The following is a 26,361-nucleotide window of genomic DNA, read 5'->3' on the forward strand; positions in this document are numbered from 1 at the left end:
AGAGAGAGAGAGAGAGAGAGAGAGAGAGAGAGAGAGAGAGAGAACATATGATGGTCACTGGTTAGTAAAAGAAACATGTGGGACCAGTGTGGACAGCTTCTTCAAAGATGGCACTTGCCTGGCAGGAACTAGAAGCCCAAGAAGTGGTGACGCCCTGGGGACCTGCTCTTGCTCTCACTCTCTAAAGTACCCCAGGCAAACGAGAGTGACTAACCCACTGAATAAGATAGCCTGGCACAGAAATGGCACCATTACCCTTCCAGTCCCAAGATACCACTCACAGATGACAATCAGTATCATACAGAAGAGTTGAATTCCAGAGCCTAGCAGGGAGCTGAGAATCATGGGATATTGGGGGGGCCTGAAGACATCACCATGTACCAATTTCCAGCCAGATTCCTCCATGGTGTCTTCCTATATCAAAAATCCACAGAAGTAGTACTGTGAGTCTATGTTACAGCGATTGCCACCTAAGAAAGTTCCTTACTTCCTTAGCTCAAGCTCTGTCATTTCTGAACCCCTTCTTCCCTTCCCTGATGCTAGGAGGTACCCTCTCCCATTCCCCACCAAGGCCATCATACAATGTCGTCCTCCTTGTTATAGTTGGCAATGTCCTTTCGGAGAGTCCGGATGATGATCATACTGAGGATACCTGAAAGATGCACACAGGTGGACCCATCAGCTCCATTATGTGCTTCTCTTTCCACAGACTGTCAATGTTTCACTGAGGACCGATGGGGCTTCTTCTCTTAGATGGACTATTAGATGTAGGGGATCAGGGACTCCCCCACAGTTTGAAGAGACCTCAGAGAGGACTATCTAGTCAATCCGTACCAGAACAGAGATCACCTCTTTGACAACCTCAACAAGAAGTCACTCAGCTATTGCTTGCAGAGCTCTAGTAATGGGAAAAACCCCTATACCACCTGAGGCTGCCCAATTACTAGAAAGTTTAGCTTTCTATTAAAAGTAAAATCTGCTTCTCTGAACCTTCTAAAGATTTATACTTGTTCTGCTCTCTGGGACTGAGCAGAACAAATCCAGTTGCTCTTTTCCACGACAACCCCATCAAATACTTAAAGACAGACCTGGAGAAATTTCCCACCTTATAGGACAGGGCATGTGGTGACCTACTCTCCACTTGTGAGAAAAGGCTACGATAGATATGATGGATAAAAAGGAAGCACAGGACGATTTTACTCTCGGGGGCCGTTCCTCTTACCCTCCAAAGGCCCCACCTCCCAGGCACTGCTCTTGTTGCCCCACTTTGTAAATGGGGAGAGGACTGACCTGCAGACCTCCTCCACAATCGACATCTCTCTCACCTGAGAGGAAGAAGACCACCACCACAGAGTTAATGATGGAAAACCAGTGGATCTGCACGTCGCTCATGGTCAGATAGGTATCCCAGCGGGAGGCCCATTTGATATCACTCTCCTGGGAGGAGGAACAGAGAGCAGTGTCAGGGCTCTTTCAGTGGAAATCCTCAAAAAGAAGACCATCCTCTTCCCTGCCCGAAGACGCCAGCTCCTGCCTCACCTCCCAGTGCACAGAGTAGGTGAACAATAGCTGGTTTTCCTTGGTGGGATCAATTTCTTGCGGGGCAGAGCCTGCGGCATCAGGCAGGGTACACGAATTCTTCTCATCCACCTTGAGGTCTGTAGGAGATACAAACTTGGTCTGTCCCTGACAAGGTACCCAAGAGCTCCAAAAGAGGCTGATCAATTGGTTTCCTGGTGCTGAGACTCCCTCCCTACCTTTTACCCCATAAAATGTGAACCTGGAGTCCTGGACTCTAGAAGCTTGGCCTGGTGAGTTAGGAGTACCCAGTTTGCTAGCTAAAGGAGAAGGCTAAGTTCACTCATCTCCCCAAAGGATTCCACAGCTGGGACAACAACAGGTCTGCTTGCATGAGACAGAAAGTACCATGAGAGGCTGACTGAAGGAGTATGGAGATTTTTAGACAAAAGACTAGACTCACAATTCCAACAGGACAACTCAGCTAAGCCCTCACATATCTGACATAATATGTAGTCAGGGCATAAGAGCAAAACACTCACATTTCCCTAGCACTTTAAGGTTTATAAAACACTATCCTCACAGACACCCTGAGAGGTAGTACTGCAATGATTACTATTTTCCATCTTACACATAAGGAAACTGAGACTCACAGAGAGGAAATGTCCTTCCAAGGTCCCAAAGCTAGAGAGCATCTGAGCTGAGACTGGAACCCAGGTTTCCTGACTCCAAGTCAAGGGCTCCTTTCAGTACATTACTCTCTGTAGGAGGCTACAGGGTGCAAATGTGATATGCCTCCCAGAACGGAGGTGAAGAAAGGAGCCCCTGAAATGAAAGTTAATAAAAATCAAAGTAAAAGGGACAAGATTAGCTTCCTGAAGAAGTCAACCACCCTGAGATTTTGATGTATTCCTAAGGAGACCCAGGCATCTCCTATAAGAGATAGCAATCCAAATATAATTAATATAAATACTAAACTTCTCATATTTTTGTAGCACTTTATATACATCATCTCATTTGATCCTCATAATAACTCTGTGAAAGGGCAAGGCATGTCGTATTATCCTTATTTTATAGCAGAGGACACTGAGGCTCAGAGGTGCCCAGGGTCAAGATTTAAAACCGGAGGCTGATAACTCAATGCGGGGTGCCCCTCTCACTCCCGAGGGACTGGCCAACCTCTGGTTCACTGGGCAGATAACATGGTACAGTGGAAAGGGCACTGGACTTGGGAGTAATTAGACACGGCTTCTGCTTTGCATCCCTTCGGCCTAGGAGGCGAACTTCTAAGAAGCAGATGTTCTTTGACCAGGATCCAGCCTCTCTCAGTTTTATGGATGAAACCAGAGCTCAAGCTCTTACCTATCTCTGCAGCTAGAAGCACTCTGGCTGTGGAATCCCAGCCTAGTCCTTCCCCACTGACCACGGCCCCCCACTCACCCTCCAGTCTGATGCTCTGGGGAATCACCTCAAAGCGGACGACGCGATAATTGTGCTCCTGATCTTCTTCTACATCCTCTCTGTGATAGTAAAGGATGAAGGAAAGATGATTATGTAGATAGATCTGAAATAGAAAGGAAAGGAAAAATAAATATACATATCAATGGCTAGATGAATGGCAGCATGGAGCAGTGGTTACAGTTGGCCTCGAAGCCAAGAAGGTCTGGGTTCAAGCCTTGCCTCTGTTTCTTTGTTGTTGGTTTTTTGTTTTTTTTTTTAGGCAATTGGGGTTCAGTGACTTGCCCAGGGTCACACAGCTAGTAAGTGTCAAGTGTTTGGTCTGAGGCCGGATTTGAACTCAGGTCCTCCTGACTTCAGGGCCGGTGCTCTATCCACTGAGCCACCTAGCTGCTCCAAGCCTTGCCTCTTGTATGTACTTGCTTTATGACCTTGGACAAATCACTTAATCTCTCAGTGTTTTAGGCAACTCTCTTAAGATGATAAATTACAGAGAGGGTGCTGACCTGCATTGGTAGAGGAAGTTTCCTCACCTGGGAGTTCACCGTCCCAATGAAATCCCAGGTCCAGTCCCCGTTCCTATCTATATCGTCCGCTAACAACCTTCTCTTGGGGAGGGCAGGAATGACCCAGGATTCTAGAAAGCAATGCACTGGGAGGAGCACAGTCACTGGGAAGTCCTACCAAGTGAAAAAGGCATTGTGTACAGGCTCAGCAAAACACTGTGTGTTGATCACTCCAGGTACAGCCTGGCTATCAGAATTCAGGTAGGCTCATCACCTCCTGAGGTGTGATCTTCATTCTGAAAGAAGTTCTCACCGTGAGGAAAGCATGGATCCTTGTATGGAGAGTCAACTGAGCAATGCCTACAGAAGTTATCACTTGGTAAGAAGACTGGAGGCAGATGACCAGTTAGAAGGCAAAAACAAAAATCCCTTAATTGATCTTCCTGCCTCCAGGCCCTCCCCATCCTTCAATCCACTCTGCCCAGCTACATGGCCTTTTCTAAAATGCCTCCTGGATCATGTCTCTTTGTTTTCAAAAACCTGCAATGCTTCCTACTCCTTCTGGAAAAATTCTCAAGTCCTTCACCCAGCTTTTAGGGACTTCCATAACGTCCCCCTGCCTATCTCTCCAAACTTTCCCCCATCCTTCTCCTACCTGAATTCCAGCTAGATGGATTTGCTTCGCCATGCCCAAACAGAATCCTTTTCCTTCCCTTCCTGGAATTCCTTCTCTCTTGTTACTGGACTCCTACTCACCTTTCCAAGCTCAGCTCAATCCAATCCACAACCCATCCCTGGACTACAGCCTGTGCTTTCCCACCTCTTCAACCTGACTTGTGCCACAGCCTCAGTGTCCACTTGGACCTGTTGAATTCTGACCCGTTTTTTAAATCCCAAGGCAGATGCTGCCTCCTCCATGAAGTCTTATGGGTTAGTAACCATGTTTCCCTTTCCCTTCTTCTGAACTCTTACAGTACTGATAGTCTCTATCATTCAACTAGCCCTTTCCCATTCTGACTTGTGAACTTTCTCTTCACGTCTTGTCCCTTTCTTTGCTAGACTGAGAGGTCCTTGATGAATGATACGTATCTCCTTAGGCCTCTATCAGAGTGTCCTGTACAGAGCAGACTTTCAGTAAGTCAAGCTCAGTGACTGACTGGTTTTAATAGTTCAATATTTAGGTTGGATAGTTATGGTGTAGCTGGTATGGTTGGGCTGTGATCCAGAAGACCTGGCTTTGAGCCCTCGCTTCATCATTTACTAAGTATGTGGAACCCAGGCAAATCACTCCCTGTTTCTGGTACTCAGTTTCCTCTCGTTCAGAATGGGAGCATTGGACTAGATGGTCCCTTCTTCCTGCCCTATCATTCTATGTTTAAATGGTTCTTTACCGAATTTCCTGTGTTATGAATTTAGGCTTTAACATCATCTCTCCTGATCCCTATCTGGCATTCTACGAATATAAGCTGTGGACAACAGATTCCTGAACACCTGGAACCTGTTTACCTTCGAGGCATCTGCGAAGCCTAGCCTGTAGCCATGTTCAAACTGCACTTCCTTCTCCTTCTTCTTGCCTTCATCATCCCGGTTTGAGTACAGCTCCAGCCGAGTGGCCACAGGTAAGTTATCTGCAATGCTGAAATGGTAAATCTCCAGTTAGACCCTGCAGGTCTGCCCCAACTGGAAAGCAGTCCTCTCTGGGACATGAAAGAAGAAGAAGAGGAAGATGAGGAAGAGGAGGAAGAAGAGAGCCACTCACAGGTGGACATAATAATCCTCATTGATGCGTTCAGCCACAAGTTTGCTCTGTTCAACTGTCAGCACCACAGGCTTTCGGGGCTGGTAACACAGAACTTCACATTTCTTCTCACTGTTCATTAACACCTGGAAAGGGGTGTTCACAATCCGATCCCCTCTCAGCACCTCTCCTGCCACATGAAAGAGACAGAGAGAGAAGCAGTCCATCACAGAGCATCTGCCTGATCTCAGCAGAAGCTCAGCTCTTCTCTATCCCTGAGGGACACGGTGAATTTGTGATAACAGATAACATGTAACATATAATGCTTTATAGAGACATTATTTCATTTGATGTTCACAACAATCCTGAGCAGTAGGCAAAAACAAGCATTATCTCTATTTTACAGATGAAGAAACTGAGGCACAGAGACAGTCATTTGACAAAGTTATGCAGCTGATATAAGACAGGCCCAGTACTTTTTCCTATTATTTGCTTAAGCTTCTTGCTTTAAGGAGGAAAGAAGACAGAGGGAAAGTGAGAAGAGTTTAGCAAGACACTTCTGAAACAAAGAAAATCCACCTAAAACAAGAACAAGAATAAACTGGAGCACTTTGTCTCTTTTTGACAGAGCAGTCCTGCCCACTGCTCCTTATCACTTTTTTTTTCTGTTGCGGGCGGATGATTATGCTACATGAACAATAATAAACTACGAAGACTGAGTGTATAAGAATAGAATTTATTGTTCCAATTAAACAAAAATGATAACGAAATTAATTTCAGCATATTTAGTGATGGTCATAATACAAAACGTGCTTCATAATAGAGAAGACAGCTCACAAGTGGACACGTCAATCTTCCACAACCTACTCAGCAGTCAATTGGTTCCATTACAATTACATACATGGTAAGCAGTCCACTGTCATTTAGTATGACTTTTGCACACCCAAAGCAAGCATTTTTTTTTTTTTGGTGAGGAGATTGGGGTTAAGTGACTTGCCCAGAGTCACACAGCTAGGAAATATTATGTGTCTGAGGCTGAATTTGAACTCAGGTCCTCCTGACTCCCAGGCCGGTGCTCTATCCACTGCGCCACCTAGCTGCCCCAAGCATTTCTTAAACATCTGGGGAAAAGGAAGCAGAGGAATAGGACAGAGTAAAAAGGTTCTCTGGGGTCTATCACAAGATCTCTGGAGACATAAATCACGAAGACTCATGTGTAGGTTTTCCTACTTTTGTGGCAGAAGGGAAAGAGTTAATAGGAAACTCTGGAAATAAGAGAAGAAAGGACAATTTGGGACCCTCAGCCTTTTCCCTTGCCAGTGGAAATAAGGAAAAAAATCAAGCAGGGGAAACTACTGCTCCATTTTACCTCCTTCATTATTAGTTTCTTCTCCTGAGCTTGAGGCCGAGGACACCCCTTTCACATCTTTCAGTCAATCTGCTGGGTGCTGTCCTACGATAAACATGTACAGCTGTCCCTAAGACTCCACTATTCGTCCCATCTTAGATCCCAATACCTAGAAGTGGTAGCACCTGGTGGCCAAACACCAAGTCATGGGTGCTCCCTGCTTGAGAATTAAGGAGGCCAGGGGGCTTGAGTCTCCCAGAGTTACAGAACCTGATTCTATTGTACTCAGTTCCTTTGCTCTTCCCCTCCTCCCAGCTAGAGGAGGAAACAGGAGACAACAAATGACCCCCTTTCTCCCAAGTCAAACAGATAGACTACTTAAAATTCTACCACTTAAGAGATTCATTTGAGTTAACAAGTAAGCCCCAGCAAACGCTAAAAAGGAGGCAATTCCCACCTTAGTGTGAAATAGTTAAATAACACTGTATTACCAGCTGAAATGCACTGTGATTGGTCAACAGTTTATTATGACACATTAACCAGTTCCAAATAAACGTCCCCCTATGTACATTTCTAGAAAAATCCTCTAACATAGCCATAACAACTGACAACATATGTAACTTTCTACCTGGAAGAGTTAACTATTTCAAACACTGGCCACATTACTGGACATGACATCTGTTGCCTTTTAGTTTTAGTCTTCACTTGCATTACTGCAGTCATCATGTTCTTTTGATCCTGCTTTCATCATTCTGTATCAGTTTATATGCACGTTCCCACATTTTTCTGAGGTCTCCAAATAGCATGCCCATGACACAATAATAGTGCATTATTTTCTTATAATTTGTTCAGTTTTTTCATAATCAACAGGAACCTACTTTGTTTCCAGTTTTTTTGTTCCCATAAGAAGTTCTGCTAGGAATACTATGATACATATAGGAATCATCAACTTCTGTGGGGTATGACACTCAGTAGTAAGATTAATAGGGCAGCTCAGTGGCGAAATGGATGAGTGCTGGGCCTGGAGTCAGGAAGACTTATCCTCTTAAGTCCAAATTTGGCTTCAGACACTTATTAGCTGCATGACCCTGGGCAAATCACTTAATCCTGTTTGCCTCAGTTTCCTCATCTGTAAAATAAGCTGGAGAAGGAAATGGCAAACCACTCCAGTATCCTTACCAAGAAAACCCCAAATGGGGTTATAAGGAGTTGGATATTAATGAAATGATACAACAACTGTAAGACTGATAGGTCAAAGGGTATGAAGAGTTTAGTAACTTTTCTCAAAATCCCAAACTGTTAACAGGAACAACTGGATCAATTCACAGATCCACCTATTCAACACTATTTCTCTTTTACCATCCATCTTTTATTATCTTTGCCAGTATGATGGGTCTGGGGGACACCGTAGGGATGTTTTAATTTGTATTTCTCTTATTGGTAATGATTTTGGATATTTTAAAATATGATTGTTGATAGTGTGTATTTCTTCTCTTGAAAACTTTATTCATAAGCTTTGAACACATACAGCTACTCAGGAATGGACTCTCAGAGATTTCTGTCAATTCCACATAGATTTTGGATGTCTGACATTTATAAAAAATGTTCAATGAAAAACATGTTTTTTCTTCTTGTTGCTGTACTTTTATTCACCCAACTAATGTACTTGAAATGATCCATTTTGACTTTCATAATCTAACCAATCCTTAGTCTGGTTATGCATTTTCTCCCGACCATAACTGTGAAAGACAGGACCTTTTGTCCTACTCTATTTTTCTTGAGACATCCCTCTTTATATTTATATTGTTTATTTATTTGGAATTTATCATGGATTAGTCCAAATCTGCCTTCCTCTAACTTCCACTCAATGGCTCTCATTCTGTCCTTTGAGGCCACACAGAATATGACTAATCCCTATTCCCTACAGCAACCCTTCAAATATGTGCAGACCACTATCATGTCCTCCTCAGTCCTCTCTTCCATAGTTCCTTCATTCATCTTATGACACAGTTTATAGAGTCCTACTTCCCCTTCTTGGGAAATCTTCCCTACGTCAATATCCCTCCTAAAATGTGGCCCAGGGATGAATGCAATATTTCAGATGTGATACGACCAGGGCAGGGTACGGTAAGACCATCACCTCTCTCTTTATGGATAGTATACCACATTGTTGGTCCGCTACAATCAGCCAAAATGCCCAGTTGTTTTTTTTTTTTTTTTTTTTACAGGAACTGGTGTTAAGTCATATCTAATTCATCTTATGCTTTTTAAACCCTAAATAACATTCATCCCTGTTAAATTTTATTTTAATAGGTTCAGTTTATTGATCTAATTTGGAGTCTTTTCTGAATCTCAATTCTGTCATCAAAACACACTAGCTTTGTCTCAGTTGCCAATTCATCATCACTGATTTTATGTCTTCATGCAAATTACAGACCAAACATTAAACCCAACGTGACCCCAGACAGAACCTTTTAGCATTCAAGACCTCTTTCTAAGTTCAACTCAACTCAACAAATATCTATCAGGTGCTTACTAGGTAGAAGGCATTATGCCCAGAATGGGGGACACACAGAACAAAGTGAGGGAGGCAGCAGGGTCCAGTCACTAGAAAAGTGACATAATCTACTAGATTCCAGAGGAAATAGTACTGTCATGAACTTGGGAAGTCCTAAGTTCAAGTCTGACCTCTAACACTTTTTTAGCCTGGTGACTGTGCGTCACTTAACTTCTTTAAGCCTCAGTTTTCTCACTTGTAAAATGAGGGTCATAATACCTATATGACCTACCTCACAGAGTTGTTGTAAGGCTCAAATGAGATAACACATGCAAAACATTCTGCAAACCTTAAAGTATTATATGTCAGTTATTATCATTAAAAAAATAAAAATTATACAATCATTGCCTCAAAGGAGCTCACATTCTAATGGGGGGTGGTGGTGGAGGTGGCCAAAAGAAAGAGATAACAAGTACTCCTCTGATGAAAGCTGAATGTCACAGCATCAAGACAGCCAGGGAAGTACCTAAACAAAGAATCTTAATCTTCTCCTGCCTGTGTAGATGGTATCTATGGAGGGGAGAGAATGGGAGAGGAAAGCTTTGGGCAGGAGATAATATCTGAGTGGAGCCTCAAGGGAAGTGAAGGAGGAGGTATTCCAACCATGGTTATGGAAGGAGCAAAAAATGGGATAAAAAGGGCCTTTGACAGAGATGGGAGAGAGAAGGACAAAAATGAAGGACAGAGAGAGAGTAGTTCAGTCTGATTGGCTCACAAAATAGATGGCTAGATAGGTAGATTGGAGCCTAACTTTTCTCACAATTTCAAAATATAAAAAACAAACAAACAAAAAAGCAGTTCACAGATTTGTCAATAGTGAATTAGCATGCCTGTCCAGGGGAGTGACAGGATCACTTTATTTAGCAGGTAATGGGGAGAAACTAAAAGTTTTTTAAAAGAAAAGTGACATAATCATGGTAGTTACTTATGAAGATTACTTGGACAGGATGGATTGGAGAAGAAAGAGAACAGGTAAGAGGCTTTTGAAATTGTCCAGGCAAGAAGAAATGAGACCGTGGACTAGGGCAGTTATGGTGGAGAGAGGGAGAAGCAGTTTCTGGATGAGATATTGTAGAGATAATAACTTGGAAAAGGTAGAAATATGGTAAAGGTAGGACTTGGGGAAATGATTAGCTGAATGAGATGGGGCGATGTAGGAGAGTCAGAGGTAACTCTAAGGTCCCTAGCCTAGATGAACTGTGAGAATGGTGGTGCTATCAAAAGAGAAAGAGAAAACTTGGCTAGGAGAAGCTGATTTGGAGAAGAGCTGATAAGTTCCTCTCCTGGCAATGCCTCTTCATCAGCTCAGCTCCTGTAGCCTTCCCACCCAGGAGTACCCTTTTCCCATTGGTGAGTTCCTCCTGAGGCCTCCATTTTGTGGAGGGCCCCAGGCCAATCAACCTTTTGTCTCCTGTTGGCTCAGCTCCTGAATTTCTGGATTTTAATGCCATAAACACCTTCCCCGCTAATCCCCACCCTAGTTCCTTTTTGTGTTTTGTCTTCCTCCATTAGCGTATAAACTTGTATCCCCAGTGCTTAGCATTGTCTCTGACTCATGGCAATTGCTTAATAAATATATAATGTCTTGGGTTTGGTTTTAAACATACTGTGTTTGAAGGCATAGCAGTTCAACCATATTTTAGGATACTTATTCCTTCAGCCTATTCATTAGGATAATTATTCCTCTCCATCTTTGGGGAGATAGCCAAAAGGAGGCCAGAAATATGAAACTGACATTCTAGGAAAGGTAGGGGGCCTGAGATAAAGATTTAAGAGTAATTTGCAAAGAAGTAACCACTGAAACCATGGTAGTGTATAAGATCAACAAAGGAAAGAATGTAGAGAGAAGACCTTGGGACATATTCACATTTTAAAGAGGGTGAAGACAAAAAAAGTCATTTAATTTGATAGTAAGGAGGTCATTAATGCCTTGGAGAGTGGGGACACATGACAGACTACAAAGGATTTAGAAGCAGTTGGCAAGAAAGAGGCAAAAGTGCATGTAGACTAATGTAAGAGTTTGGCAGTGAGGTGGAAGAAAAAAATAAAAGAGATGGCAAGGGTCAAGGGAAAGTTTATTTTATGAAAGAGAGCCCTGAACATGTTTATAGGCTCAGAGGAAGAAGATGAGAAAAAGACTGAAGGTGAATGAGAAAGGGAGATAGGTCACAGAGAACATGAGATAGAGCAGTATATGTGGAAAGGGCAGCTTTAACAAGGAAGAAGAAAGGAGATAGGATGGGTGAGGACACTACGATGTTAAGAAAGATAGATGAAGTTGAAGAAATTCACATTGGATGGCCTCAAATCTTCTTAGTAAAGTAGGAGGCAAAGTAAATCTTTTGTTAAGGGGAGGGAATACAGAAGCCAGAGGTAATGTTGGAACGTGGGGCACTTTGGAAAAGGATAGGCTTGGGAAGCGGAGGGGTTTTGTCTATCCAGAGGATAACAGGAGGGCACTGGGGTCCAGGAGAGCTGGTTCATAAAGCACTAGGAGGTGGAAGGGGTAGGGGTTCAGAAACAAAGAAATGGGAGATTACAAAAGACAAATTCTTTTTAGCTCATGAGGTCCCATCTCCACTTTCCCTTCATTTTACTCCTTCTGGAGCGGGGAGGGAACAGACAGTAAGGAAGACATTTAAAACAGCTGTAGGAAACTGCCTATTCATTGATCAATATACAAACTTTACTGGGACAGGACTAGATACAAGATACATGCAGAGGTACTTTATACTACTTCTGGTCCCAACTCTACTCACTGTTAGATTTAGGGATAATTATTCTTTCAGCCTGAGGACCAGCATCTGACTGAGAGACCCAGAAATAGCCAGAGAAAAGACTTGAGAGAAAGGGACACTAATACCTCATTGGGGCAGGCTGTCAGGAGGAAGAAAGGGCTTACCAAGATTCTCTGCCTTATATGTTATCTTCTTGGGCTGGCAGAAGGGCAGTGAGTAATATTCATAGGGCAGCTGAGTTCGAGAACTGGTCAGCTTCACAGCCTGGGGGGAAGAAAAGAGAGAGGGCATTATACTCAAATCAGGCAAACCAATAGGATTTGCTATACTCTTCTTCCTAGATAAAGAATTTTCAATACTTCCTAACTCTTGGCACATTCTCAACTAAACTTTTTCAATGAGAGAATGAATAATAGCAAATATCCAGATTACAAAAAAATCAAATGTGAATTATTTAGCTTTTTATGAGGTTCAGATTTTAGTCCTTCAAAAGACCTACACTGTCCTCAGTTGGAAGCAGATTGTAATCTCCAATAACTTAGTATATGGTTTCATGAGTTGCTATGACAAGCCCTCCCCCCACCCCCCCCAAAAAATCATCGCTTAGGGGCCAACACTTGGGGGATGAAACTTCTCTGCATTTAGTTAAGCAGGTTCTTTTTCCTTGGCCTTTACTCAATTCAATGCAATAAACATTTATTAAATGCCCCCTATGTGTCAGTGTGTCTAAGCACTGGGGATACAAAAAGAGGCAAAAGATAGTCCCTGCCCTCAAGGAGCATTGGATTGAATGGGGTAGACAACATGCAAACAAATACATATAAAATAAGTTATATACTGGATAAATAAGAAATAACAGAGGGAAGACACTGGAAATAAGAGGAGCTGGGAAAGGTAGGAGGTGGGATTTTAATTGGGACTTAAAGGAAGCTAGGGAGGTCAGTAGTAAGAATGGAGGAGAGAGAATATTCCAGGCATGAGGGACAGCCAGAGAGAATGCCCAGAGCCAAGAGATGGAATGTCTTGCTCATGGAACAGACAGGAGGTGAATGTCACTGTATTGAAGAGTACCTCTTGGAAAGGTAGGAGGGGGCTAGGATATGAAGGGCTTTGAATGCCAAACAGAACATTTTGCATTTGATTCTGGAGGCAACAGGGAGCCACTAAAGTTTACTGAGTAGGGGAAATGACATGAATTGACATGCATTTTAGGAAAATCACTTTAGAGGCTGAATGGAGAATGGAATGGAGTGGGGAGAGACCTGAAGCAGGCAGACCTACCAGCAAGCTATTGAAATAACTAAGATGTGAGGTGATGAGGGCATGCATGAGAGTGGTGGCAGTGTCAGAGGAAAGAAGGGGATGTGTTCCAGAATTTGCAAAGATGAAACTGACAGGCCTTGGCAATAGTGTCGATGTGGAGTGAGGGTAAGAGACAGTGAGGAATCCAGAATGTCTCCTAGGTTGCGAGTCTGAGGTGTTGCCCTCTAAAGTAATAGGGAAAGTAGGAGAGGGACTCAAAGCTATGTTAGCATGGAAGTACCAGGGCTTACCCTCCACTAGATGTACCTTTAAAGTACTCAGGGTCACTTTCATGTAATGATGAGGGAGCACATTTGTGGAGGGAATGTTAGAATATCATGTACATAATGAGTAAATGTACTCAATACTTAATAAAATGTACTTAATGAGAATACAAAGTTAGACTTTATCACATTGTCTAAGGACAATCTCTTTGACAATTTTTAGGGTGCAGAGAAAGAAAATATTATCCCTCAATTTATAAGTAGAGAAACTGAGGCATACAGAAGGTAAGTGCTTTGCTTTGACCAAGGTCATAAAGTGAGATGGAGGAAGAGCTATGAATAGATCCAAGATCTCTTTTTTATTAGATAAAGCTACTCTCCTATAGTTACATTTGGGGGCAAAACTGAAACAAAGATGGGGTTTAGATGATACAAGAGCAGCAGCAGGAATTGTTCTCACCTGTGACTAAACTATAACACCAGGAATTAAAAAACAAAAGCAAAAAAAAATCCTCCTCCACAAAAAAACCCACTAAAATGAGTTAAACTGCATTAAAGAGCTCCAGACCTAATTAATATCTTAAATCTGGATACATAAAGAGGTCAGGATAGCCATTTATTTGGTCCAAAAGGCCAAATACTAGAGAAATGAGGAGCCAGTCCAAAGTAAAGGCAAGTAGCACATCTAACACTCTCCTCTCCCATCTAAGGATGAAGAAGTCTTCTGTTAACCCAAGGACTCTCTCTGTCCCACCTGTTGCTTCTCTCTCTCTCTCTCTCTCTGCAAGCACAGTTTACACTTACCTTGATTTCTACAGGGTCATTCTGGTGGAAGTTGATTGGTGCAACCCCAGGGACATAGAAGGAACTTGTTCCACAAACAAGAGAGAGAAGTCCAAGAGCTTGCGGCAGCAACCAGCCCTGCCAGGAAGAAGAAAGATCAGGCTGGATGAAGCAGGAAGGATCACAGGATTCTGAGCTGAAGGAGCCTTAGCCGTCATTTAATCTATTTCCCTCACTTTGATGAGGAAGATGGGGAATAGAAAGATTGAGTGACTTGCTCAATATCACATATGTGATACGTAGTAAAGCTGGGATCCAAACTCAGGTATTCTGACTTTGCACCACGTCATGATGCCTTGGAGAGGGACTGTCATCCAATGGACAGATAAAGTCACTCAAAATAAACCTCAATCAATCCTGCTACTGACAAAGTATTTTTCTCTGTGAAGGCCAAACCATTTTATATTTGCTGTTTTCTAGGGGTTCTATAAGACAGTCATTTTTCTTCCCATGAAATGGATACCAAAATGGACAATGAGTGACAAGGCTAGAAATTGAAGCCAGGTCTCTCATTGTTCTTCCTACTAGTTCATTCTTTTTCTTGACCCATTTACCTAGCAGAAAGGAACACTCAGTAATATCCACAGAAATTGCTCACTTCCTTATTCCAACTGTCTTACTCCCCCAGGAAGCTGTCTTCTCCAAAACAACAAGTACCTGGAATCCTACCAGTCTGACAAAATGTTTCTACCATCATTTTCTGCCAACAAACCAGAATTCAAAATGGGATATTCAGCTCAATCTGACCAATTAGTTGTCTACTATGTTGGAGAGATGAGGTACAGTGACATGTAGAGAAAGCCAGCTTTGGAATGAGGAAGGCCTCGGTCTTAGTATATGTGGACACATATGATAGGGATGTGACCATGAACAAGTGGCTTTAATTCTCACTATGACTATTATAGATTACAAATAAGTTGTCAATCTGTATGGATGGAGATAGTTTCCACACTGATGATGTACACTAATGAAATCATGGGTCCAGATTCTCCCCACCATTTCCCCAAAATGTCAATACACAGATGAAAACCAATACAATCCTTACCCTCAAGAAACATCCTATTTATCTATAAAATTTGCTTGGATTCATAAGAAATGAATCCTGCTCTCCCTCATCCTACCCCATCCAGTCACAGAAATTCTATGGCTATTTTCCCTCATTTCCAATGACAATTATGCTTTTACCCTTAATATGTACCTACCCCTTGACTACATCACTACTATATTGTCTAATCAGGTAGTAATGTGAATAATCTTCTGTATACTTACATCTGACCAAATTACTTCTCAAAACACTCAAATGGCTCTTTATTGACTCTACCTTGGCCTGACATTCCAGTTTCATAATAATCTGGCGCCACTCCACTTTTTCTAGCCCCTTTTTGCTATCTCATTTCCCTGATGCTTCAAGAAAACTGAACTTTTCAGGGTCCCTGCCTATAGGTCTTTCTTACTTGCTATCTTACTTACCTGCTTTGCTTTCTTACTTCCATGCCCTTGCTAACAATTTTTCTAACATTTCAAAAAATCATTTATTTATTTATTTATTTATCTTTAGTTTTCAACATTCACTTAGATAAGATTTTGAGCTTCAAATTTTCTCCCCATCTCTCTCCTCCCCCCACCCCAAGATGGCATGCAATTTGATAGACACTCTACATATACATTCATATTGAATCTATTTTCACATTAGTCATGTTATAAAGAAGAATTAGAACCAATGGGAGAAACCATAAGAAAGAAGAAACAAAAGAAAAAAAAAGAGAAAGACAGCAAACAATATGCTTTGATCTGCATTCAGACTCCATAGTTCTTTTGCTGGATGTGGGCAGCATTTTCCATCATGAGTCCTTTGGAGTTGTCTTGGATTCTTGCAATTGTATGAAGAAATGAGTCTATCAAAGTTAGTCATCACACACTGTGGCTGTTACTGTGTACCTCTACTAACAATTTGCAAAGAGATAAACATCATGAAATGGGAAAAAGCACTAAATTTGGAGGCAGGAGACCCAGCTCTAGTATCTATGAGCTATGCAACTTTGAGTGTCATTTGCCCTCCTCTGAGACACAATTGGTTCAACTATAAAAAGGTGATAAATAATATAGAACAGCCACATAGGATTGTTGTGAGGAAAGGCTGAAATGTCCTTTCCCAGACTCTTCCTCTCTCACCCTGGATCTAGGATTTTCAAGACACAGACCAAATGTCACTTAGACATGAAGCTTTTCCTGATCCCATCCATCCCACCACAACCCAGGCAAAACATGATTTTTCCTTTCTTGGCCCTCATATAACAAATACTTCGCACCTCTCACTCTTTTATATTTCTTAAAGCACTTTGTCTGGATCTCTCCTTTGTCCTCATTACATTGATTTTACCCCAGTAAACGAGCCATTAGCCTTTACCCCACTGGTATATGATTTGACGCTTAGAAGGGTGCTTACAATCTCTTTTGGCTTCCAATTTGATTAAATCCAATAATTCACTTCAGCCCCACCCCTTCTGAAACTGAATCTTTTGATCTTACCTCAGCTAAGCTGTCCCAGGGAATTCAAGGGCTCCTGGAGAGCTCAAGTTGCAAGGTGAAATGAAGACCCAAAGCTAGCCTATTTTAATCCACATTCATGAGAAAGCTTCAAAAATGACACAAAGATGCAGGAAGCAAAATGGATCACAACAAAGAGGCCAGTTCTCTCTCCACTAAAACTGGACCCTCTCCTACCTCCTTGCTTGGAACTGACTCATTTCACATCTTTGCCTATTTAAATCTCCCCTTCTTCCAAAGGCCTAGCGCTCCTCCCTTCTCCCTACATCTCACCAACCTCCCTGAAGGCAAAGACTATATTGTTTACACCTTATATTTCAGGTACTTACTGGGTGCAACACACCCAGTAGGTGCCTAATAAACATTTCTTGAATGAATGAATAAAAACAAAAAGGTCAGTATGACAAGAAACAAGTTAAGAGGCAGAATGACCTTTAGGATAAGAGACACCTGAGTGGAATAAAAATCTCAGGTAACATGATCACTGTCTTTAAATACCTAAAGGGTTAGTCAGGCAGAACCAGGGAGCAGAATCAGAGAACCTAGGAATTGGCAGGATCCTCAAGGTGATCTAATGCAATAATTCTCAGAAGAGTTCATCCCATTCACAATACCCCCAACAAGGAATGGTCATCCAGGCTTCATTCCATCCTTGAATGGTTCAAATCGGTAGGACATAGGACATTCCATTTCCCATCTCAGTGTCTTTATGCTGGCTTGCCCTCCCTCAACCTCTGTCTCTTAGAATCCCTCATTTCCTTCAAAACTCCATCCAAATGAAGAATTTTGAGGAGGAGGGATGAGATATATGCAGAAATAATTATAATAGAAATAGAATGAAAGAAGTGTTTAGGGGAGGTCAGAAAAGGCTAAAAGACTGGGTGTAGGGCAGGAATTTTAAGCTCAGGGAGATAAATCTTTTCCATGAAGCTCTTCCTGATCTTTCTAGCTATCAGGTGACTACCCCCATATTCACTTTGTATTTATTTTATTTATACTTACTTGTGTGCAAGTTCCCCCCCCCATAGGATTTAACAACTTTATTTCATTTCTGTTTCTGTATCTCCAGCACAAAGTGGATGTTTAATGAATGCTTGTCGATTTACTGGTGAATGATAATGGGCTGAACACGTCTTCCCTAAAACTTCATTCAACAAATACTTATTTAATTCAGCACCTATGATAGCTTCTAGACCCAGTGCTGCTATCATTTCCTCTGTAGGACCTTTGGGGCATTAGTTTCCTTTTCAGAACATCTATAAGTTCTCTTCCGTCTTGGCCATTCTATTATTCTGTGTACATGGCCCTGAAATACCAAATTGACTAAGAAGACATTGTTACGTCTGACCTCTAGAAGAGCAGATGAGATCTGTACATCTCTACAACGTAAAGCAGGATGTGATAAATGCCAGAGAGAGATAAACATAAAGCTGCTCAATAGCCTGTTACAATTTGGGCAAGATCTCATTTGTATAATAGAACAGGAAGAACTAACCTTACATTATTATAGTGGAATGAGCATAGGGTCTGGAGTTTAAAATACGTGGCCTGAACACCAGCTAGCTTTGCCTTTGTTATTCAGTCATTTCAGTTCCATCTGACTCTTCATGACCCTACTTGGGGTTTTCTTGGAAAAGATATTCAAGGAGTTTGCCATTCTTTCTCCAGCTCACTTGACAGACAGAAAATTGAGGCAAACAAGGTTAAGTGACTTGCCAAGGGTCACACAGCTAGGAAGTGTCTGAGGCTGCATGTGAATTCAGGAAGATGAGTCTTCCTGACTCTGGGCCTGACACTTTATCCACTCCACCACCCAGCTCTGCTACTGACTACCTACTTAAACAACTTTGGGCGAGTCACTTAACCGCTGTGGTTCTCAATTATTATTTTTTCTTTTCTTTCTTTCTTTTTTTTTTTTGTTCTCAATTATTTTGATGAGGGAATAGACTTGCTGATCTCTAAGCCTTCCTTCCAGGTCTAGATTCTATAATCCTAATAATATCACCATATAGTTATACAGAACTTAACAGTTTATATAGTTCTTTCACATGCATCATCTGACTATCTACCTCAAAGGGTTGATATGAGAAAAATAATTTTAGAGTAAGCTATAAATGTGAGCTATAATTATTAGTATCTTAAGCATTACATTTCCAGGAACAGTCTAGACAAAGTAGATCTATCTGCTATCTGATAATTACTACTGTAAAGAGCGATACAGTATACACCAGCAAGAGACAGCAATTTCTAGTCTTACATTTATTTCACACTTAATAAGGATAAATGACATAATTTTCACAAGTCCTTTTCATGGGTGTTTAGCTGGGACAAGAGAAGACTGGGGGAATATGAATGCTATCTTCAAATTATACAGATATACCTACACATACATATATACACATTATATAGAAGAGTGGAGGAGAAAAAGGAGGGAAGGGGAAAGGGGAAAGGTAAGGGGAAAGGTGACTTACTAACAGGGAGATGTACTGGCTGCTGGGATAGAAATGGCCTAATTATTATTATATCTTAGAGTTTGTGATTGGGATGCACCACATATTTGGGGAAAGCACATTTCAAAGGGTTAATAGCTAGGTCCTCATGGACTAAAATTCTTTATAGGAGAAGTTAGCCCTAAAGGACTGGAAAATCCTCAAGATGGAAATTCTTGTACACAAAGATGGAAACAATTCCATGAGGAAGAGAAATAAGGTTTAACTGAAATGACTGATGTGGATGTACAAGGAACTAAGCCAACCGAGATTTTAAAAAGCTATATATAGTTCAAATCAAGCGGCAGAGCCAAGATGGAGGAGTAAAAGCAGTGACTTGCTTGAGCTCTCCCCCAAACCCCTCCAAATACCTGTAAAAAATGGCTCTGAACAAATTCTAGAGTAGCAGAACCCACAAAAAGACAGAGTGAAACAAATTTCCAGCCCAAGAACCTGGAAGATTGGCAGGAAAGGTCTGTTGCACTGGGCTGGGAGAGGAGCATAGTTTATCGTGGGGCCCCACAGGCAAAGACCAGGCCTCAGTGAACCTGGAGCAGGCCTCACAGGCAGCTGTGGCGGTTTTCAGACTTCTCAACCCACAAACACCAAAGACAACTTAGAAGATCAGTAGGAAAGATCTGTGACCATGGTGAGAGAGGAGCTTGGTCTGGACCCAGTCCTGGTGCAGTGCCGGTGGCTGCTTCCAGAACTCTTGGCCGACAGATGGAGTGGGGATCAAGTGGCGAATCAGAAGGGGATTGCAGGGATCTCTTTGACGGTGTTAAGGCAGGATTCTCTTGCTTTGCCCATGCTTAGATCTGGGTCGCAGATCTGGGTGGTAGTCCTGGGGTGAGGAGGAGCATTGCCGTGATGAAACTTGTGGTGGTGGTGGAGAGAGAATCCTCCTCACAGTTCCAAGGCAGAAAAGAATGCTTGTGGTCACTCATAGACCACAGCACAGGCCAGGAAAGGAGTAAACACCTCGCCTTTGATCATACCACCTTGGAAGAACTGAAAATTTACAGGTCCCTAGAATTATCTCTGAAAACAGTTGCACAAAACCCCTGAAGCTTGCGACAGTACATTCTCCACACTGGAAGTAGACCCCTACCTTAACAAAGAGTTTAAAACTCAAGTAACTGGTTGGGAAAATGAGCAAACAGTGCAAAAAAAGTCAGACCGTAGAATCTTACTTTGGTGACAAAGAAGATCAAAACATATGCTCAGAAGAAGACAACAAAGTCAAAGCTCCTATATCCAAAGCCTCCAAGAAAAATAAGAACTGGTCCCAGGCCATGGAAGAACTCAAAAAGGATTTTGAGAAGCAAGTAAGAGAAGTAGAGGAAAAACTGGAAAGAGAAGTGACAGTGATGCAAGAAAATCATGAAAAACAAGTCAACAACTTGCTAAAGGAGACCCAAAAAAATATTGAAGAAAATAACACCTTAAAAAATAGTCTAACCCAAATGGCAAAAGAGGTCCAAAAAGACAATGAGGAGAAGAATGCCTTAAAAAGCAGAATTGGTCAAATGGAAAAGGAAGTCCAAAAGCTCACTGAAAAAAATAATTCCTTAAAAATTAGAATGAAGGGGCAGCTAGTTGGCGCAGTGGATAGAGCACCGGCCCTGAAGTCAGGAGAGCCTGAGTTCAAATCCAGCCTCAGACCAAACACTTGACACTTAATAGCTGTGTGATCCTGGGCAAGTCATTTAACCCCAATTGCTTCGCCAAAATAAATAAATAAAAATTTTAAAAAATTAGAATGGAACAAATGGAAGCTAATGACTTTATGAGAAATCAAGAAATTATAAAAAAAAAAAAGCTATGTACATTCTGTAAAAACAATTTGGAATTGTACAAATAACAGGATGAAAATGCCCATGCACCTTGATCCAGAGATTCCACTGCTACTAGGTACATACCCCAAAAAAGGTCACTGATAAAAGGGCTCCATATACACAAAAATACTTGTAACAACACTTTTTGTGATAGCAAAGAACTAGAAACAAAACAGATGGTTATCAGTTGGGGAATGGCTAAACAAACTGTGGTACCTGAATGTAATGGAATATTACTGTGCTATAAGAAATGACAAAAATTATAAAAACAGAGAAGCATCAACTTTCATGAACTAATGCAAAGTAAGCAAAGCAAAGAATACAATATATACAATGACTATAACAATGTAAATAAGAACAACCACAAAACAATGTGAAACAAATGTTGCAAAACTATAAAAATAAGGTTGGTCCTAATGAAGAGATATAAGAATACTCTTGCTTCCATTCATATTGTGAATATCAGATCTTTTTCAATGTATTGATTGGTCTGCTGAATTTTTTTTCTTTAAAAAATTCTTTGTTATAAGGCTTAGCTTTTTGGGAAAGATATAAGGAGAGAAAGAGATCAATAAAAATGTATTTTTACAGCAGATGGAAACAAGGGCAGGTAACAGTTCGTGCACAGTCCTACAAAAACAAGTGTCAAGAGTGCTAAAGCTCCAAATGAACTGAGGCTAGTGGAGGATACTAAAGACAATAAAAAGGAGTTTTCTGCTACATCAGGGGAAATAGAAGATCAAAGAAGGGATGTGACCAATGCATAGGGACAATGGGGCAATAATAAATGACAACAGAGAAAAGGAGAAATTGATCAATTCCTATTTTACTTCTGTTTTCTTTGCCAAGGACAATAATTAGCTTTCCCCTAGAAATGACAAAACAAAAAAGATAATATTGAGTTGATACCCACAATAAGCTCCAGATGAATGAACTACATCCTTGGATACTAAAAGAATTGGTTGATGTGACTGTGGAGCCATTCACTGTAAGATCTCAAAGACTGTGGAAAAGAGAAAAGGACCACAAGAGATGGGCAAACAAAAGAAGACTACTGAATCTGTAAAACATGTGAGTTTGACATTGATTCCTGGGAAAATTCTAGAATAGATTATTAAAGAGAAAAGAGAGGATTACAAAGACGGTCAGCATGGCTTCATCAAGAACAGTTCAATGCCAGGCTAACCTTATTTCCTTTTTGGACAGGGTTACTATTCTGGCAGATCATAAGAATATTATAGACACAGCTTACCACAGATTTCAGGAAAGCATTAGATAAGGCATTTCACACTATTCCTGGTGAAAAATTGGAGAGATATTGACTAGATAATACAATTAAATGGATTCAGATGTCAAATTGGAAAGTCTCCACTGGAGTGTGCTTTACCCTGTGCTGTTTAACATTTTTTTAAAAATTAATTAATTTATTTTTAGTTTTTAACAATCACTTCCATAAGCTTTTGAGTCTTAAATTTCCTCCCTTTTCCTCCCAACGACAGCGTGCAATCTGATATAGGCTCTACATATACATTCCTATTAAACATATTTTCACATTAGTCATGTTGTAAAGAAGAATTAGAACCAATAGGAGGAGCCACAACAAAGAAGAAACAAAACAAAACAGAAGAAAAAAAAAAGAGCAAACAGTATGCTCTGATCTGCATTCAAACTCCACAGTTCTTTGTCTGGATGTGGAGAACATTTTCCATCATTTGACTTTTGGAGATGTCTTAGATCCTTGCATTGCTGAGAAGGGCTAAGTCTATCAAAGTAAGTCATTGCACAATGTGGCTGTTACTGTGTACAGCATTCTCCTGGTTCTGCTCACTTCACTCAGCATCAGTCCATACAAGTCTTTCCAGGTTTTTCTGAAGTCTGCTTGCTCATCATTTCTTACAGCACAATAGTATTCTATTACGTTCATACACCACAACATGTTCAGCCATTCCCCAATTGATGGGCATCCCCTCAATTTCCAATTCTTTGCCACCACAGAAAGAGCTGCTATAAATATTTTTGTACACGTGGGTCCTTTTCCCATTTTTATGATGTCTTTCGGATACAGCCCTAGAAATGGTATTGCTGGGTCAAAGGATGTGCACATTTTTATAGCCCTTTGGGCATAGTTCCAAATTGCTCTCCAAAATAGTTGGATCAGTTCACAACTCTACCAACAATGCATTAATGTTCCCATGTTTCCATATCTTCTCCAACACTTATCATTTTCCTGTTTTGTCATGTTAGCCAATCTGATAGGTGTGAGGTGGTACTTCAGTGTTGTTTTGATTTACATTTCTCTAATCAATTGTTTAATATTTTTATCAATAATTTTGATAAAGTCAAATGGCAAATTCAGCAAATTTGCACATAAGACCAAGCTTCCATGGCTGGCTAACCATTGGATAAGAGTCTGTATCCCAAAATATCTTGACAGGTTTAAGCACTGGGCTAAATCCAAAAATACAAAATTCAACAGGGACAAATGATAGTTTTATGTTTAAGTACATAAAATCAATTTCACAAGTACAAGGTAGAGGAGGTACAGTTGTGTGAAAAAGCTCTGTGGGTTTAAGTGGACTACATGGATATGAGTCAGCAGTGCAATAAGACAGCCAAAAAATCCTAAAGTCACCTTGTGCTACATTAAGAGAAGTGTGGCTTCCAAGACTAAGGCAGTGATATTTCCTCTGTACTCTGCCCTAGCCAGACAACCTCTGGAGTACTATATTCAGTGTTGAATGCCACCTTTTAAGGATACAGATATGCTGGAGGGCAAGCTGAAGAAGGCAATAAGGATGGTGAAGTGCTTTGAATCAGTATCACATAAGGACTGACTTAAGGAACTGGGGATGTTTAGCCAGAAGAGAAGACTCAGAAAGGACATGACACATGTCTTCAAGTATTTGAAAGGCTGTCATATAGAAGAGGGAATTTGGCTTGTTTTGTTGTTTTCATTACATTTCCTCTAGTTCTTAACTCAGTGCTGTCAACACAGTAGGTACACCTATGTCAACGTGAGTTTAAGTAAGGTGGAGGTTGTCATCATGGTAGACATTCAAGAAGTATGTGTTCAGGTTGTTAAAGGGGTTTCCAAGATGGGTAAAGAAGTATCTGACTTTGAGGTGGCTGGGGGCAGACAGAAAGATCAGGCCAGATAAACTGGAGTCCTACAGTAAAGGCACAAGTTATTGCCCACCAACTCCAGAAAGACTCTCACTGCCAACTGGCCCCTAGGCTTTACAAGCTCAAGGCTCTTGTCTGTTTCTCACTCCTACCACCCTAATCCTCTGAGTCCCTGCTTGCCTCCTCTTCTGGTGTTCTAATACAACATGACTCCAAGAGTTGTACAATCAACTGAATGAAGAATGGGAACATGGGCTTGAACTCCACCCTCCCTACAACAGTCAAATGTGGGACTTGTCTTCAATACAACTATGCCTACTCTTTACCCATTATGACCTAATACTACTTTGTTCCCTCCTTCCAACTCCTTTTCCTGTCCCTTCCACCTCTGGTCATTTCACGGCTATGGGAAGCACTTTGGGGCAGTGACCAAAATAAGAGCACTTCCCCAACCCCCATTTTTATTTCAGGTTGGATAGTGAGTCTCACAGTATACTTATACATGTAATTTATAAATAAATGTACATATGTTGAAGATATAAGCTGAACAATATTTTACTGATAGGGGTGCACAATCAAAAAAATCTGGAGCCTCGTGTTCTTATCTATCGTTTAGTGGATGAGTCTGCCCATCAGACTTCCAGGTTATCTGAAGCAGGCCACTCTGCTAAATAAGCGGTCTTGAAAATCTTGACTCATACGCATCTGAAAACTTTCCTCCAATACCCTTTCTTCCCAACCCCAAATGGCTAGAGATAAGACACTTTCTGCTTAGCAGAATGAGGGGCAACAGTGGAAGATGCAGAGAAGTAGATTGAGGTTTGACATAAGGAAAAATTTGCTAACAAACCAGGCTACAGCAAAGGCCACCAGGGGAGGTAGTGAGTTCCTTCCCACTGGCGACCTTTAATCAAGAGCTGGATGGTCACTTGTTAGTACACTGTAGAAGACATTCTTATTTGTCAGTGTGGACCACCTAGCCTTCTAGCTCTCTTTCAACTCTGATCCTGTAATACTCTGAGACTATCTGGAAGGCTCTCAGAGCAAAGAAGCATTTGCTTTGATTTGTACTGGTCTAAAGAGCAAAATTTGGACCAAAAGGTCCTAGTGACAGGAAGCAGATTTTGACTCAATACAAGGTAGAAGCCTCATACATATTACACGCGGTGAGTCATTTCTTTCAGGAAAGAACTGGAACATGCTAAACACAGCAAATAACAAATAATATCACCAAAAAAAGGTCACTATTTTGACAGGTAAGTAGTTGATGCTTATGTAGAAGTTATTTCCAAATAATAAGTCTTACAGTGACCTGTAAGGCAAAAAAGTGGACTCCACCATGCCCATAGGAACACCTTTATCAGGAAACTCATTATCCAGTGAAATAAAGCCGTGTTACTCACAACTGAGCACTCTCTTACACCCTCTGACTGGAGGGGAAACAAAGAAACGTCTCCATTTAAAATCTCTTCATTTCCTATTCAGTTACCCTCCTTCAGGCTGGTTTCCATCAACACCCTAGGCAGGAACCTCCACGCCCCTTTTCAGCCTTCTTTTGTATGTCATCTTTCCTCATTAAATAGTAAGTTCCTTGAGGTCAAGGGCTGTCTTTCTTTTATTATTTTTATCCCTAGAGTTTAGGACAGTGTTTGACACATAGAAGGTATGTCATTACAATTACAAACATTAACAAATGTTTATTGACTGAATTGATTTACAAGATTAATGCAAAACTAATGGAAAGTAAAAAAATTAGAAAAATATATGGTGTGCAATTAAAGTAACTCTAATCTGACTCCCCCTCCCCCCAGTAAAGTAAATTAATGGAGTAAAGGGCATCAATATTGAGTATAAAAATTTCATTAAAAAGTTTAATCCGCGTCAAGCAAATGCTCTAATGAGGAGAATAAAAGAACTTATAAACTACCTTAGCTAGAAATACTTGTTCTCCTTGCTAAGAAGGGTGCTGTGGCAACCAAAGGCAATATTGGTTTAAAATAGATTTATTTGTAAAATTTTATAGGAGATGGTGGAAGATCATGAGTACTACACCACATTACAAAACTGCAAGAAACGGTGGAGGGGAAAACAAGTTTAAGGAGATATTAGAGAAATACCCAACTAAGTCACGC

At 41.1% G+C, this 26,361-nt stretch overlaps 1 protein-coding gene across 1 annotated transcript in view; it reads right to left on the reverse strand.

Moving 5' to 3' along the window:
* TM9SF4 (transmembrane 9 superfamily member 4) overlaps nucleotides 1-26,361 on the reverse strand; it is a 67,102-nt gene that overhangs the window by 19,657 nt on the left and 21,084 nt on the right. Inside the window, exons 2-10 of the mRNA XM_027867661.1 lie at nucleotides 14,194-14,310; nucleotides 12,028-12,127; nucleotides 5,242-5,410; nucleotides 4,989-5,118; nucleotides 2,959-3,082; nucleotides 1,540-1,658; nucleotides 1,326-1,437; nucleotides 582-652; nucleotides 282-414 (exon numbers count right to left, since the gene is read on the reverse strand). Coding sequence (XP_027723462.1) covers nucleotides 282-414; nucleotides 582-652; nucleotides 1,326-1,437; nucleotides 1,540-1,658; nucleotides 2,959-3,082; nucleotides 4,989-5,118; nucleotides 5,242-5,410; nucleotides 12,028-12,127; nucleotides 14,194-14,310 — 1,075 coding nt within the window. The remainder of the gene's footprint in view (nucleotides 1-281; nucleotides 415-581; nucleotides 653-1,325; nucleotides 1,438-1,539; nucleotides 1,659-2,958; nucleotides 3,083-4,988; nucleotides 5,119-5,241; nucleotides 5,411-12,027; nucleotides 12,128-14,193; nucleotides 14,311-26,361) is intronic.

The sequence above is a fragment of the Vombatus ursinus genome, unplaced genomic scaffold (genome assembly GCF_900497805.2).
Source record: "Vombatus ursinus unplaced genomic scaffold, bare-nosed wombat genome assembly UNPS02014786.1, whole genome shotgun sequence".
In the NCBI taxonomy this organism is placed as follows: domain Eukaryota; kingdom Metazoa; phylum Chordata; class Mammalia; order Diprotodontia; family Vombatidae; genus Vombatus; species Vombatus ursinus.